The following is a 15,204-nucleotide window of genomic DNA, read 5'->3' on the forward strand; positions in this document are numbered from 1 at the left end:
TGGAGTTCTGTGTCATTATTTGCTGGCTAAATTGTTCAGATATTTTTCGCCTAAACATGATAGGCTGAAAAAAAAATCATGCTTTTCACTGACCTTCTTGGGGTTTTAAGCTGTGGTTTGGGGACTGAGGCAATTGCTCAAAATTAAAACAATCTCTCTTTTTGAAGGAGGAGAGTGATTTCAGAAGTCAAAGTTGATAATTTCAAATGACCCACATAAATGACAGATATAAAATGTGGTGCCCTCTGAAATGAAACTCCGTGATGGAGCACTCCACGTTTCTTTGGGGGTTGATTCAGTGATTCTATAACACTCTGTTCCAGTTTAATAATAAACCCATAAAGCTCCTGTTGTTCATTTTAAGGCTTTGGAAACTTCCACTGCTGCAATTCAGCCTTTGCTGTGGGTATTTCAGAATTTCACAATGCATTCTGCCAGGAAAGTGAAGATGTTGAGGTGGCAGCTCTGGATTCATTCACATTTTGGTTATTTTTACTTGATCTCCGTCATTGCTGTTGCTTTAATTTATTTGCAGTTATCCCTGCTACCACTGTCTGGAATTAGAAAGAAAAGGGAATATCTTTATTTAATATGTGAGAGGATTTGTGTAGCACCACTGAAAACAAATCTGTGCAGGGAAAATAACTCAGATATGAAACCCTGATAGGCAACCTAAGATCTTTATTATTTCATGATAAAATACTCTGGACAATCATGAAGAACCTGAGCAAAAGGGAATTTGGATTGTATTGAAAAATAAATAATAGTTTGATTTCTGTGGTTTCATCTTGGTTTCATTCCACAGAAGAAGGTATGTTGTTCTTAGAAAATGATTATAATCTCTGTCTTCATATTTTCAGGCACTATTTCTTAAATGACCTCCAAACTAATTAATTTTCCCCTTGAAAATGTCAACTTCCCCAAGATCATTAGCCCTCAGAAACATAACACAAAATAATGCTCTTACAGAAGTGAAAAGATTAATTTAATGTAGCAGCCCTTCTTTAACACAAAGCTCCTTTTCATCTTGTCACCAGCGTTGCTCAGGGATTGCCAAACACGTATTACATGTTGAGAATTATCATTGTGTGTTCAGAAATCCAAGCATTAATGAGAAATTCATCCACATGAAGCCACAGAGTTGTAGGTTTATTCTCCAGAGAAGCCAGGAAATAGAAGTTTACCAGTTTCATTATATTCCAGTGGCCGTTGACATGTAATTCCCAACGGCTTTTGGGAAATCTTAGGGAGAGGCTCCTATCCTTCAGGACCATTTGGAACAAGACATGGGGGTTTAGCTCTCTTTTGCCATAGGCACAGTGGAAAAGGAATAATAAAATGCCTTTCCCATATGCAACCACTGGTGCTGTTGGCAGCAAACCCTATTTGCTCAGAATCAAGAAAATCTAATGAAATTGGTGAAAATTTCTCGATCACCGCCTCACCTATAAATTCTTTTCAACAAACTTTACAGGTTTGCTAATCTCTGTAGCCTAAAATAATCCAAATTTAACATGAAATACCTGCTGCACTAAAAAAGTCCTGAAAATGAAGGATACTTGTGATGCATATTTATACATTTTTAATAGCCAGGCAGCAGGGTAAAATTAATAAAAGTTCAACTTTGCATTTATTGCAGCAGATGTATTTAGACAGGTATGGTCATAAATTAAGATGCTGCCCACAATTAGTATTTAGCTCTCAGACTGCCAGGGGTTTTTTTAATAAGTATATTTTCTAACAGATGCGCTAACTTTTGGAGAACACTCTGGAAAGTCTTTGGGGGTGATTTCTATTGTTTTTCCCTATATACCATAAGCTCCTATAAAAAATGTGTGTTCCGTTCTCCTCATAAATCTTGGAGCCCAGTAGGAATATTGTGAAATTGCAGTTCAGTGTTTAATGTTCATGCAAGTCCCGTGGTGGGACTGATAAATAGTGGGGGAAGATGAGAAGTGCTGGTGATACGCCTTTATTACCAATGCTCCTTCTCCCTTACTGGAGATTAAAAACCTAACCCAACTGCTTTCAATTTTCTGCAGCTAATTCCTGCAGCTTTCAGTATGTTCCTGGCCTTCCAGAATGTGGAGCTTTTCCTTATCTGTGTGTCTTTGCTTTTATTTTTCAGGAGGCCATAGTGCTTTTTCTATTCCAGCCACCAAACTCGCCCCCGTTAGCAAAGCTTTCTCCTCTGTAGGGCCCATGTCGAGTGTGTCACACAGACCAGGAAGAAATGGCATGGAAAGAAACCTCATAATCACCCAGCACTGGACACCTGTTCTGAGTTTTAAAGGAAAAAAAATTGTTTTGGGCTAGGACATGATAAATGGAGAGCTGTTGGTAAATCCCCAGTGCCAGGTCAGGCTGGGCTCATCCTCATCTCAGGATGTCCATCCCAGCCCTGAGCTGCTCCATGTGCCAGGGCAGTGGCAGCTGCAGCATCAGACAGAGCTGAGCAATAAGTGGACAGAAAAAGGGGTTTTTTGAGCCATCTCACTTCCCTCTTCTGCTTCTCTAAAGAGCTGATGGTTCAGAAAGAAGAGGCTGCCACAAGCTGGGAATGAGTAGGAGGCAGAGTGGGACTGGTTAAGTTGGTTTAAGAATATGCACCACAAACCACCTACCAGGAGCTCAAGGTTTAGGATTTGCTCCCCAGGAATTCAGCAGAAATCCTTCCTGAGGAGGCTGGTGATGTGAACACTTCGGATCATGTAGTTATCATGTCACACACGAGTGTTATATGGTATTTAACAGACACTGGGTTGAAGGTTCATGTTCATTCCTGTTCCTTTATGGGTAATATTCCCATTTTTCTGATGCCTCGATTTTAGAGCATGTAATTAAAATGTACCTGTGGTATCCTGTTGCTTAATTTGCAGTTTGACTAAAAACTATAGCTGGGTTTCACATACTTCATTTAGCAAAAATTACCGATGGATGGATTAATTTATGCTAATGAGCTGTGCTTCAGTATCAGCAGTGTTTCATCTGGATGTGTTCTCTCTGGGTCCCAGTGGTCTGCTAATTTAACTGTTAATTGTAACACATGGAGAGTTGCCTTGAAAAACTTATCCTGAGCTGCTGCTTTTACTGTGCTTGGATTTATCTTAATCTGTTTTCTTGTTTTCCCTTCAGCTGTCAACTCAGCCTTAATCTCCAGCAGCTTCTTGCTTTGCTTATTTACTACTTGAAGTATTAATGATCATTGTTCTCCTGTCAGTGCTAATTGGCCAAGAGGTTTCCAGATTATTCTTTGTGCTCAAGATGTAGTTTGGATGGCTGTGGACAAAACAGGCAAATCAGGCAACTGACAACAATTCAAGAATTATTTTTATTAAGTGCAGCCACCCCAAATTTCTCCTGCCATCGAGGACAGGGACACTCCCACGTTGTAAGAGATCCTTCCATGTCACACACAGTTCTGAATTTGCTGAGCAGGCTGTTCATGTCCAGGCAGTGATTGTCAACTGCTCTAATGTCGTTGTTCCTGATTTCCACAAGAGCTGTTGTGAAAAATCTTATTTAATGCCCCACAATCTGAATGCATTCAGGGCTTACAGGTCTTTTGCAAGTAGCAAGGTTCCAAAACCAGAGCTACTGGAATTCCCCTTCTCCTAATCAAATGTTAAACTCATCAGCAACACTTAAATGCCTAAATATCCATTGACAGGCAAATTGTTCAGTTGTTTCTAAACCAGTGCTTTGTGCAGGCACTGTGGAATTTGAAAGGACACAGAAAATCACTGTCAGGAGAGCAGCGAGTAGAAATCCCGCTGTTAATTTTTTCTGGGAGACATATAAGATTCCATATCCAGCTAACAAGCTGTCTGTGCTTCCCTGCTGAGTTCAGTTCAATGGGAGCAGCATCAAACCCCAGATTATCCATACAAAGCAAGCCCGTTTGCAAGCTGGAATTTTTTAAGCACGCATTAGTTAGAGCAGATCCATAATCCCCCATCAATATTAGCTTCCATCCTGGGAGATGTACAAACCCCTTCCTAAACATCAGCATTACTCCAGTCTGCTGTTGATTTCATCTGATGGAACAACAAAAATCAAACAGGGGATGTTTCGGGGTTTTTGTTTTGCTTTGGAAAATCAGATTGCCTGATGCCAACTGTTTAAAATGACGTGTTGTATTTGTCTGTTATTTGTAGCTGTGCATTTCCTAGGCTTTTTTTTTCCATGAATGCCATTAATCCCTATGCCTTGAATGTGTGCATTCCGTAGGTAAAGGGAGCAGCAAGATTTCAGACGCACTAAAGCCCACCCCAAAGTTTCAGCCCAGCGAGGCCCTTGAGCCTGGCACTGAGTACACAATCCGCCTAGTGACTAAGAACTGGGTGGATAACAATAGCATTTTTGAAGATGTAATTGAGACCAGGGGGAGAGGTGAGACACAAAGCCCTTCGAGGTGCTGAACGTTTGTTGTGCCGTGTGATTCGATGTCGAGGTTCCATCTCGTGCAGTGTGAGTGTCCCAAACTCATCGTTCCGTGCTGTGGGGTTGAGGTTGGCCCTTGCAGTTGAATCCCGTGGGAGCACAAACACATCCCAGGTCCTTGGCTGAGCCCTGTTCATTACACCAGCCTGGAACAATCCCAAACCTTTACAAACCTGAGAGGGCAGCTGTGATAAAACCCATAAGTGGCCAGTTTGGTGATTTGCACGTATTGGGGGCACTTTTACCTCTCTCTCTTTCGCAAAACAGCTTTTGCATGAGAGGCTTAACAACTCTGTGCTCGGCTTTGCTGTGTGGTGCTAATCCTGTGAGTCAACTGCTCTCTCAGAGCCACCTTGCCAAGTGTCTGTGTCGTGCCTTGTCACCTGCACACTCCCCTCCAGTCCCAAATGTCACACTCTGGACACATTCCTGCTTCTCATTGAAGTTAACACCATAAATAGCGATAGAGTGATTCCATTAAGATCCAGCAAAGAATGTGATGTGTTGGTGTTATCGTGGGGTGCTGCCCTTTCCCTCTGATTAATTTTCTCCCTTTTTCCTCCTCTCCCATCTCCCCAAGCCTACGCTGGCATTTACGATGGGATTTCCACCCAGGGCTGGTTCATTGGGCTGATGTGTGCTATCGCCCTGCTCACCCTGCTGCTGCTGACGATTTGCTTTGTCAGAAGAAATAAAGGAGGCAAATATTCAGGTAAATGGATTTATTGTCCTTTCCCTGTGTTCACATGTTAATGACCAACATCCTTCAGAGTTTGCTCTCTGGGGGCCGCAAGGCCGCGAGCACAAACATCCAATTAGGATTTGTAGCTTTTGATAAATATCCACGGAGGGGATTTTAATGAATGTAAGTGGAGCTGTGCTTTCTGGGTGAGGCAGTGCTCTGTGCTGCTCAGAGAGCCTGCAAAGGCCTTTCCCAGCACTCCTGGAATATTCCAGCATTTAATCCAGCTGTGGGGCCAAGATCCTTGCTGGCAGGGCTCTGCTTCCACCTGGGAACTGCTGCTGGACACACGGACAGAACTTCCACAGGCAGCTTAACAATGGAATATTTTGATAAAAATTAACTCTGTAATTTTCCAAGCAGTGAGTAAGGATTTAAGTGAATGTATTGATGTAGAAATCTGGTCGCCCAGAGAGGTGGTGGCTGCCTCATCCCTGGCAGTGCCCAAGGCTGGGCTGGACATTGGGGCTTGGAGCAGCCAGGGACGGTGGGAGGTGTCCCTGCCCATGGCAGGGGGTGGGATGGGATGGGCTTTAAGGTCCCTTCCAACCCAAACCATTCCATGATGCTATAAATACTTGCTTTTAATAAATTAGGGAATGGTCCCAAACTCTTGGAAGCTCACAGGTTGTATCCAGCCAACTCCAGGCCAGGCTGGAGGTGATTGCAGATGGTTTTCCCATTACCCCTGGGAAAAGAAAAATCCATGGCAGAACACAACACAGAGATCTGTCCTTTATTTTATTTGCACAGTGAAAGAAAAAGAAGATTTGCATCCAGATCCTGAAGCTCAATCAATAAAAGATGAAATCTTTGGGGAATATAGGTAAATAGGACCTGCTTTCACAAGCCTTTGTGTTTCTTGGGGTTTTGTTTCTTTCCAAATGCCATCATTATTTGGGACATTTTATGGCATGCAATTAATGCTGTTTTTCATTTTCAAAGCAAACCTCATAGGAGTGGATAAGAGTAGGAATATCAAGGTATATCCAGTATATTTCAATCCATCCAAGGAAATGGATATAAGGAAATGTTGATGTATTGATGATTTTTTTCACTTTTTTTTTTTAATTAGCGTTGTATGAATAATGTAAATATATATGATAGTTTGGGGTCCTGCTGAAAAGCCCACTGAAGTCAATAGATTGAATTCTATTCTTCAGTGGGTTTTTGAAACTCAGACCCAAATCATGTAATAATGGGGAACGGTCATTTTGGGGAAGAAAACAAAGAAAAGTTTGAAATATGGTGAAAAACACCAAAAACCCAAACAAACCTCACTACAGAAATCTCTGTAGGAGAATTGAAATAATTACTTTGGCTGCTTTAAAATAACTAAAACTTAAAGCAATATGTAATTGTGATATGAAGGAAAGGACATAATTACAAGAACCATGCTGGAGAACTGGTGATGCTGGCCTTAAGGGCACAAAATTGCTGTTGAAATCCCATTTATATATACTACATTATTTGTACTGGAGTAGGGCTTTTTTTTTTCTGCATAATTTCATCTTTATTTAATTTTTAATGCTTTCTAATGGGACAAATATTTAGAAAGGTAAGAAAGCCCTGAGGTTAATAACTTTGACCCCCTCCTTTCCCCCTAAAATCCAAACTTGTCTTTTTTTTTTTTTTCTGAGGACAAATGCCCTGTGCAGAAAAGTAGCAATTTTTTTCTGTGTTGATTATGCACAAATTGAGTCCATCCTGAAGAAGCGAATTTCAGGTTCATTCCTCTGTCCTTCCTTAGATAACATTGCCAAAGATTTGACACTGAGTTGGCATCAGCAGCAAGGGCTGTAACTGAGTAATTATGTCCCTAATCCAGAGGCCTAATTGAGTTTTTTTGTGTAATCTTTTAATGTTTTCCCAGTTCCCCCCAATGTCCTGTTCAGGCTGTTCCTGTTGCTTGTCTGTGGTGCCATTAGGAGGAAAGGCGAGCAAAATTCCCCCTTTTTCCCTGAATTTTGGTGGTGGGGCTGTCCTTTCTCCTGGAATTTTCACTGAACAGAGACTGCAAATGCAGACATTCATTCTGCTTTGGTTTGGGTTCCTCCCCTTTAGCAGAGGCAAACTCCAGTGAGACAAACTGCAGTAAAATAAAACAACAGCAGAAAAAAGGGGGAAAGCACCTTTATTGGTCATTTGAACTCAAAGAGATGCTCCCAAAGCAGTGGCACGTGACCCACTGGTGTGATATCACTTCACCCACCCAGCTCACAAGGAAAATTAAATAAATACTCCCTGAATGTTGTCCACTGTTCTGTAAAATGGAAAGTGTCTCTCTCTGTGAGGTGCTGAACACTTACCTCAGCCCTGATGGCTGGAACAGACCCCTGAAATCCCTTCCAGCATTCCCTTTTCCTTCCCCTTTCCTTTCTGTCCGTCCTGTCTGCCCGAGGCAAAAAGGGAAAAAAACCCAAATAGATGGGTATTGATAATTGCCTGTTAACCAAAAAAATTGTTGGAATAATGACAAAATCCTGTGTGGGGAAGTCCAGGTGCACCAGGGCAGGACTCACAGGTCAGATCATCCTCACTGTTCCACCCACGTGTGTCCCTCACTCCTCCCTCCTGCTGCTTCCCTTCCCAACCCAAGGGCAGTTTCCCTCCTGGCAAGTGAAAGCCGGATTTTTGGAAAGGCCTTTCTTTATTTTGTAGTGACAGCGATGAAAAGCCGCTGAAAGGCAGCCTCCAGTCACTTAACGGGGACATTAAAGCCACTGGAAGTGCTGATAGTCTGGTAGATTATGGAGAAGGGGAGCATGGCATGTTCAATGAAGATGGTTCATTTATTGGAGCTTATTCTGGATCTAAGGAAAAAGGATCAGTGGAAAGCACTGGGAGTTCTACGGCAACTTTTCCTCTCCACGCCTAAAATGATTGGTGTTTAATTGTGATATTTATCCTGGGTAGCTCTCCACAGTCACCACGTGTGCTCGGTAGCAGGTTGCCAATTGAGCCAGTCAGGAAAAATCCTGACATCCAGGTAATACAAAAACGAGTCACTGCCACTAAAAGATGATTTCTCCATGCTAATTTCTATGTGTTTCCTTCTCAATAAAACAAAAATCATTCTTTACACGATGTGTAAACCCTCTGAGCAACCCAGAGTTTCTTGATGGTGCATCTGTATCCTTACCTGCTGCTCCAGGTGTTCCTTAGGCTTGGAATATGTTTCTCTGTGTAGGATTTTTTCCCTGTATGGCTGTGTGTGGAATTCCCTCATGGCCTTGATTTTAACCTCGAGGTTGTGGCACAAACAAAACCAACAGGTTACTCTGCAAAGTGACACAATGAGGGAAAAGAGAATTGAAACGACCAGAGAAATATATTCTATATATTGCATAATTTTTCCTAAAGAATTAAACCCCTTTGTGTATGATACTCAAAAAACTGTTTTAGTGGTTACAGCTGACTTAATTACCAATATTTAGAGATGCAGCTTCACCCACAGCAAAGTGTGGGTGAAGCTGCTGCCCAGTAGCTGGCACTATTTCCTTAAATAAGTTAAGCTGCAGCTCTTTCCTGTGGCAAGGCAAAACAGGGTTCCCATCCACCATCACTCGAAATATTTTCATTTTTCCCCAGCTGCAAGCTGCATTTCTGAGCGAACTCCTTGGTGTCTGTCTCATATCTGTATATTTGTGAGCTAGCAAACATCCCGTGGAGACGTTGTACATATGATATTAATATTGACACAAGTCCAGAGCAGCCTGGTTTTATTTTGAACTGAGACATGTTGCTAGCATGGGTCTGTATAGCTGTGTAGGAATGACTAGAATTGCTTCTCAGTATGGATTTGGACCAGCAGAATTAGTTTTCAGATGGAGTTGTATGTTTAGGAATCATCCAAACCTCACACCATTCAAGCATCACCTAAACTGGACCTACCTGACTTTCAAGAGTTCATTTATTTTCAGCCTATTCACTGTTAAATAAACAAAGGCAAAAGCAAAGAGAAAATATTATGGTAGAGTTTCTTTTCTATTTTGTTGGCTGAATGCTGGTTTAAATCTGGTTCTTTGCCTCTCCAACACTAACTCAGCCGAGCTGTACAGCACATTTTTTTGGTCTTTTTGTATTGGAATCTCCAGAATCTCTTTTTAATAGCATTTGTATTTCTGAATCTGCTTGTTTGAGTAGAGCATCAACGTGGCTTCGTTTCTTCTTGCACTTCCAAAAGGCTGCCACTCCATTATAAAGGTTTTTAAGTAGCTCCTGCAGGAGGAATAGATCCTAAAAGCTGTTTGGCATCCTGATAGCAATTAGGCAAATATCCCCAATGGCTCCTTCACGGGCTCCATGATTTCAATGGAAGGAAGAGAGGAAGCAAGAATTACTCCCGTGGTTCTGAGTTCCCAGCAAGGGCTACAGTGAAGCCCAGGGAAATGCAGCTTTTTCCCAGTGGGAAGGCTGTGGATCACACACAGGGCTCCCCTCGGGCTGGGGCTGCTCCTCAGAGCTTGGCAGTTTCTGGAAGCCTTTGCTGCTCGATGCTCCTGCTTATCTGTGCCTCTTCTGGGGTTTTTAACAGGAGCTTTCAGGGCTTTTCATGTAACCTCTTTTCGGGAAAAGCAAACCCCAAAGAGCCACCCCAAAAGCTCCATTCAGGCTGTGCCTGTGAGTATAAAATGAGTGGAAATCTGCCCTCAATCAAAAATCATTGCATGCCATGGCAGTGACCCACATCATTCACTTTTTATAAAGTCATATTTTCTGTATTTTGTTCAATCCAAACACTGAAAAAGTCCAAAAGTCTTTTATTTAATTCTGGGGGGAAGTAATTTTCCAAAGAAGGGAGTGCACAATTAGAGAAATGTGAAAATTGGCATCTCATGAACAGAGACATTTCCCAGCAGCATCTTTATCTGCTGACTCGTGTCTGCTGCAGCCCAAACCAGATAAAATCTAAGAACTGATTAGCCTTGTGACAACCTGCTGCTTGCTTTGGGCTGGTTTTAGTGTATTTCTTTTAGGAATCATCTGCAATGATCAAAGGTCTTTGAAAAGGGAACAAAATTAGGGAATAAAATTGGAGTGGGCTTGAAAAAGGAACAAAATTAGGGAATAAAATTGGGGTGGGCTCCCCCAAACCCTCACGCTGGGCTGGGGGGGCTGTGCCTGCACACACCCATCTTATTTTCCTGTGGGTCACTGCAGATAAAGCAGACCCCTCATCCCAGAAAATGCTTCTGTTGAACAGACCCAAATTTCAGACCGTATCAGTGAGTGTCAAATGATCCTGTGATGGATGTAAATCCCCTGTGCAGCTCTTGCTCTGTTGCTGCCGAGGTGATTGTGCCATCCTTGTGCTGTGCTGCTCAGCCATGCTGCTGGCGCCGCTTTTCCCACTCCAATTTTAATTCACAGCCCTAAATCTTAATGTTGGTGTTCCACGAGGCCTCAGGATCTAAAAATCAAACAGGGAGGAAAAGATGTGCGATGGAACCTGGATTTCTGAACATGGATTTTGAGGAATATGCCCAATGAATATTAAACAAGTGGCTCAAACTCCCAGGAAATCTCATTCACCTGAGTTGTTTTCTCTTCCCCAGTCATTTATATTCCTTTTTCTCTTGCACTGGGATGTTTTCTGCTGTAAAGGCACCCTGGAAAGTGCAGGACATTGATGGTTTTTAGAGATTTTTTTTTTCAAAAGTAAATGAACAGAGCAAGCTGAGGTTTTCTTGAGGAGTTTCTTGTCATTGCAAGGAGCTGGGCTGGGGTTTTGTCTTGGTCTGTGACAGGCGAGAGGAAATGTGACCATGTAGCTCAATAAAACGTGCCACCAATTGTCCCTGAGTTGGAAGGGACCCACAAGGTCATCAAAGTCCAGCTTTGGCACAGGACAGCCCCAAAAATCACACCCTGTTCTGAAATAGTGCACTGAGTATTAAATCCTTTGAGCTCCTTTGTTTGGGATTTTTGGGGATTTTTTTTTTTTCCCTCTGGCCAGGAGCGTTTATTAAAATCACCTGCTGGAAATCTGTGGTGAATTCAGTAATTAATACCTAGCAGGGAATTCCAGGCTGCCTGCTGGGAGGACGAAGTCCAGCCATGGGAGCAGAACAGGGAATTATCAATTACGAGTTATCCCAGGCCATGGCTGTGCTTGGGCTCCGTTTGGTTCTGACAGCTCAGGACATTTTGCCTCAGTCCAAGTGTGAGAGGGAAAATGACACTTTCAGATTTGAAATCCCAGTTGACCCAGGATGTAATTCCAACCAGCAGGGAGGAGGCATTTCCCTGGCCCCATGGATCCGGGTTTGGGGATCTAAGCAGCCTCTGGAAGAAGAGAGGGATGGCTCTTGCTGACAAAGTTGTGCAGTTTTGATTGTGCATGAGATTAAACAAATAAAATCAGCTCTTCCTAAATAATGGGAAGAAACCCCTCTGTCCTTTCTCCCAAGGGAACTGTTTGAATTCCCAGAGCAGCATAATACTGATTTGGTGTGGATTAATTTTTCTCTAATTTATATATATATATATTTATATGTAAAAATGTAATTACACAATCAAGAACTTCCAGGAACAGCACCAGCTTCCTTCTTTGGCAAAATTAGGGGATCCAATCTCATGGCTCTGCATTCCAGCCAGTAAAAATACAGCACTGGGCATCCAATCCCTGCTGGGGCTGGAATGTTAGGAAGAGCAGAATTAGGAATCAAATCAGAAAATGGCTTTCCCCCTCTGGATAAAATTGTGTGTTCATGTATAAAAAATTAAAAATTGTAACTCACATCTTAAATGGATCTAATTAGCAAATCATTTAATGACTGGTATTTGTTCTGCTGTGTCCACGTTACACCAATTCCAGTGAGTAGCTCTTTTCCTGGTAACTGCTTCCATTGACTGAATGGCTCCAATCCAGTGCATGAGAGGTTTTCATCAAAATTTTCAGGCCAATATTCTTTTTGAGATGAAAACAAATAGTAGCACAATCTTCCTATATTAAAAAAAAAACAAAAAACAACCAAGGTGGGGTTTTTAAACAGTAATTCCATGTTTTGTAAAGAAAACGTACGAAAAATATTTACTGCTCCTTGAGCTTCCGAAATGAAACCTCAGCATCATTTTTCATAGCCATGATATTGCAGATGAGAGGTGTATTTAGGTTATTTTACTCACCTGTAAGAACAGATAGAAAGAAAGGAAATTCTTCCTGGAGAATTGCCTTTGTTTGCCAATGGATCACGCCCTCGGCTGCACCTCTGTCAATGTTGATGACAAAATAAAAAGGTACAAACCACACTGGAGTAGCAGGACATGTTTACATTGCAGCTCTGGATCTCTCATGTAAAATCTCAAGTGATCTGCACTGATTTGTTCTGTTTTCAGGCAGGAGCCCCTCGGCGGGTTTGAGCCAAAGCATTCTGTCTGTTCATTTTTTATTGTTATGGTTCTGACTTTAAACAAGAGACTTTGTAATTTCATGAGAAAAAGATCGAAGCAAATGTGGTGTCACCATCACAACGTTACATTTTTGGGGAGCTAAATGTTAGTGTGCATTGATTAAAGTTTAGAGAAACGTGTTGTACCGTAGTTGCTGTTTGTACCACGCAGATGTGCACGTATGGTTTGAAAAGATATTTTCATTTTACATGAAATACAACTTTGCTAATAAAAGTTTGACTTGATGTAATCTTCAAAAGCCTTGGCTGTGATCTGCAAGTTTCTCTTTTGTTTGATTGGGGGGTTTTGTTTGATTTTTTTTCCACTTGACACTACTCGCTGGGAATCTGATTTAATTGTGACTCACAGACCTCTCTAGGCTGTGGTCTGTGGGGTTTTTTTGGTTTCACACCAAGGCTGAGCTGCCCTTGGCTTTCACTGGGAGTTTTGGGCACCATGGACCATCAGCCCTCTAGATATGACACCAAAGCAGGATGAAGCTGACCTGCAAACACCCTGAATTCAAATTCCTCATCGATTCCATGTGATCCTGTCCTGGACCAAACTGTCACCCTGTGTATTGTTAGCATCTCTCACATGCCTTTTTCACCCTATTAACAGCACAAAACCTCCCAGCACACAGAGTTCCTACTCCTCTTCATTAAAGGTCACCAGAATATTGGTAATTTTATAAATATCCAGGCACACACAAACCCTATAAAACCTTCTGTTGTTGTTTTTTAGGGAAAACCACACTTGTGCTTAAAGACTGAAATCTCTCTCATTTTATAGGAATTTAGCAAATGTGCTTTGTTTGCCAAGGAAAACACCTCAGTTCTTTTGTTACTCTCTCCCCATCCCCAATATTTGTTGTTCTGTGGTTAATTCTACTCTGTCCATGGGGAGGGTTCTGCAGGTGAACACAAATTCACCCTCCTGACACCTGGAAGAGCCAAACTGAGGACTCATTAAAAGCCAGCAGACAAATCCATGGCAGCTGATACTGCTGCAAAATCGGGTTTTTTTAATGTATTTAACAGGAATCTGAAAGATCTGGTTGATGCTCAAGTGTGTTGAGCACCACACTTGATGCTGGTGTGGCTTTTGTGCTGTTTTGAGTGTATTTCATTGAAACATTCTGTGCTATTCAGAGCATATTTCACTGTACTTTAGTGAAAGAAAGTCTCCTTTTTGCCACCTGTTTTTAGCTGCTTCGCTTCAGCAGGAAGGTTTCAGGAGTTTTTTTAATGCATTCTTCACCCGCAGGAGCTCCTGAATATATTCAGTGGGAATGCAGGACTGTGCTAACAGGCATTCACCTTTCAGGAAGGCATCAAGGGCATCCCAAGAAGGTTTTATTACAATTCATATCCTGGAACAACGAGATTTACACTTTTCTCAAGAGCATAATGGGGAGGAGAAAGCCCTACAATCATGTGCTTCACTGGAGTGAGAATGAAGGTGCTGCTGCCACCGTCAGGTGCGTGGGAGCAGATCCCACAGAAGTTTAAGGATGAAATATGGGATGAATACACTCTTACTTGATAATTTTGTTTTTGAGACAAGGTTAGCATTATCAGACCTGTTTTGGGGGCAGAGCATTCCTTCTAATGTTCAAACATTTCACTCCGTTTTTCGGTCTCACAAGGAGATGTCATTGCTTTTCCACTTTGGCATCTGTTAATCAGCTGGGAATGCAGAGGAGTCACTCAGCCCCAGGGAAACACCAGCAGCCTCACGCTGCTGAAATGTCTGAGCTCTGCACATTCCTAAGCCTCACTGAACACGACTTGGGGTTTTTTTTACCATTCTTGAAGCCCTCATGATGTGGCTAAACCCACCCAGAAGAGCTGCCCCACCCCATTTCTGTAAAAAACACCACTCTGCATTTCAATTTTTTTTTTTTCCTGTAGAGTCTGTGCTTTTGTGCTGCATCTCCATCGCAGCCTGGGGGTTGCAGCACGTTCTTCACCATTTGTTTGGAGCACTGGGGCAGGATTATCTCAAACCAGAAAATAGGCAGCAGTACCCTGAGTTTGGGGTTTTTTTTTGTTTTTACCACCTGGTTTTGTCTGGGAGTCCCAAAGCTTGTTGCAGTACTTTTATTGACTTAAAACTCTAAAAATGGATGGTTTTGGCAGCTCTGAGATGGAGGTGAGAAGCAGGGATGTGAGGAGGAGTGGGAGAGTGGGAAGCAAGGGCAGCTGCGGCTGGCACAGGACCAGAACTGGGTCATTCCCCATTGCTCCTCCTGAAGGAAATGAGGTACAGGAGGTACCTCTGTACTAATTATCCTGCTGCAAATCAGCTTTTCCCAATCTGGGATAGAATTACCTTCATGGCTGAGAAGTGTTTCCCCCAGTTCTGGAATGGGGAAGCTCTGCACTGGTGTCACAGCTCATCCTGGGGGAGCAGGAGGAGAGGCCTGGCTCCCACTTCTTGCTGGGCTGGGGATGGAGCTGGAGCTGCTGGAAGCTGCATGGAAAGCTGGACCAGGCACGCAGGTGAGAGTAACCAGCAATGGGAAAAGGGGTTTGGTGCTGCTTTACCTGGTAGAGAATGTTAAAAGAGGAGATCTGGGGGCTGTGGTCCCTCCTGAGGATGTTTGCTGTTTCAGGGCTGGT

General features: G+C 42.6%; 1 protein-coding gene across 1 annotated transcript in view; it reads left to right on the forward strand.

The window, feature by feature from the left end:
- Positions 1 to 8,063, forward strand: part of CHL1 (cell adhesion molecule L1 like) — a gene marked incomplete at both ends in the record, with an annotated part of 50,271 nt that extends 42,208 nt beyond the window's left edge. Inside the window, 4 exons of the mRNA XM_082289056.1 lie at positions 4,231 to 4,392; positions 5,024 to 5,155; positions 5,939 to 6,011; positions 7,847 to 8,063. Coding sequence (XP_082145182.1) covers positions 4,231 to 4,392; positions 5,024 to 5,155; positions 5,939 to 6,011; positions 7,847 to 8,063 — 584 coding nt within the window. The remainder of the gene's footprint in view (positions 1 to 4,230; positions 4,393 to 5,023; positions 5,156 to 5,938; positions 6,012 to 7,846) is intronic.
- Positions 8,064 to 15,204: the final 7,141 nt, after the last annotated feature.

This window comes from Coloeus monedula, assembly GCF_965178545.1.
Source record: "Coloeus monedula genome assembly, chromosome: 11".
NCBI lineage: Eukaryota > Metazoa > Chordata > Aves > Passeriformes > Corvidae > Coloeus > Coloeus monedula.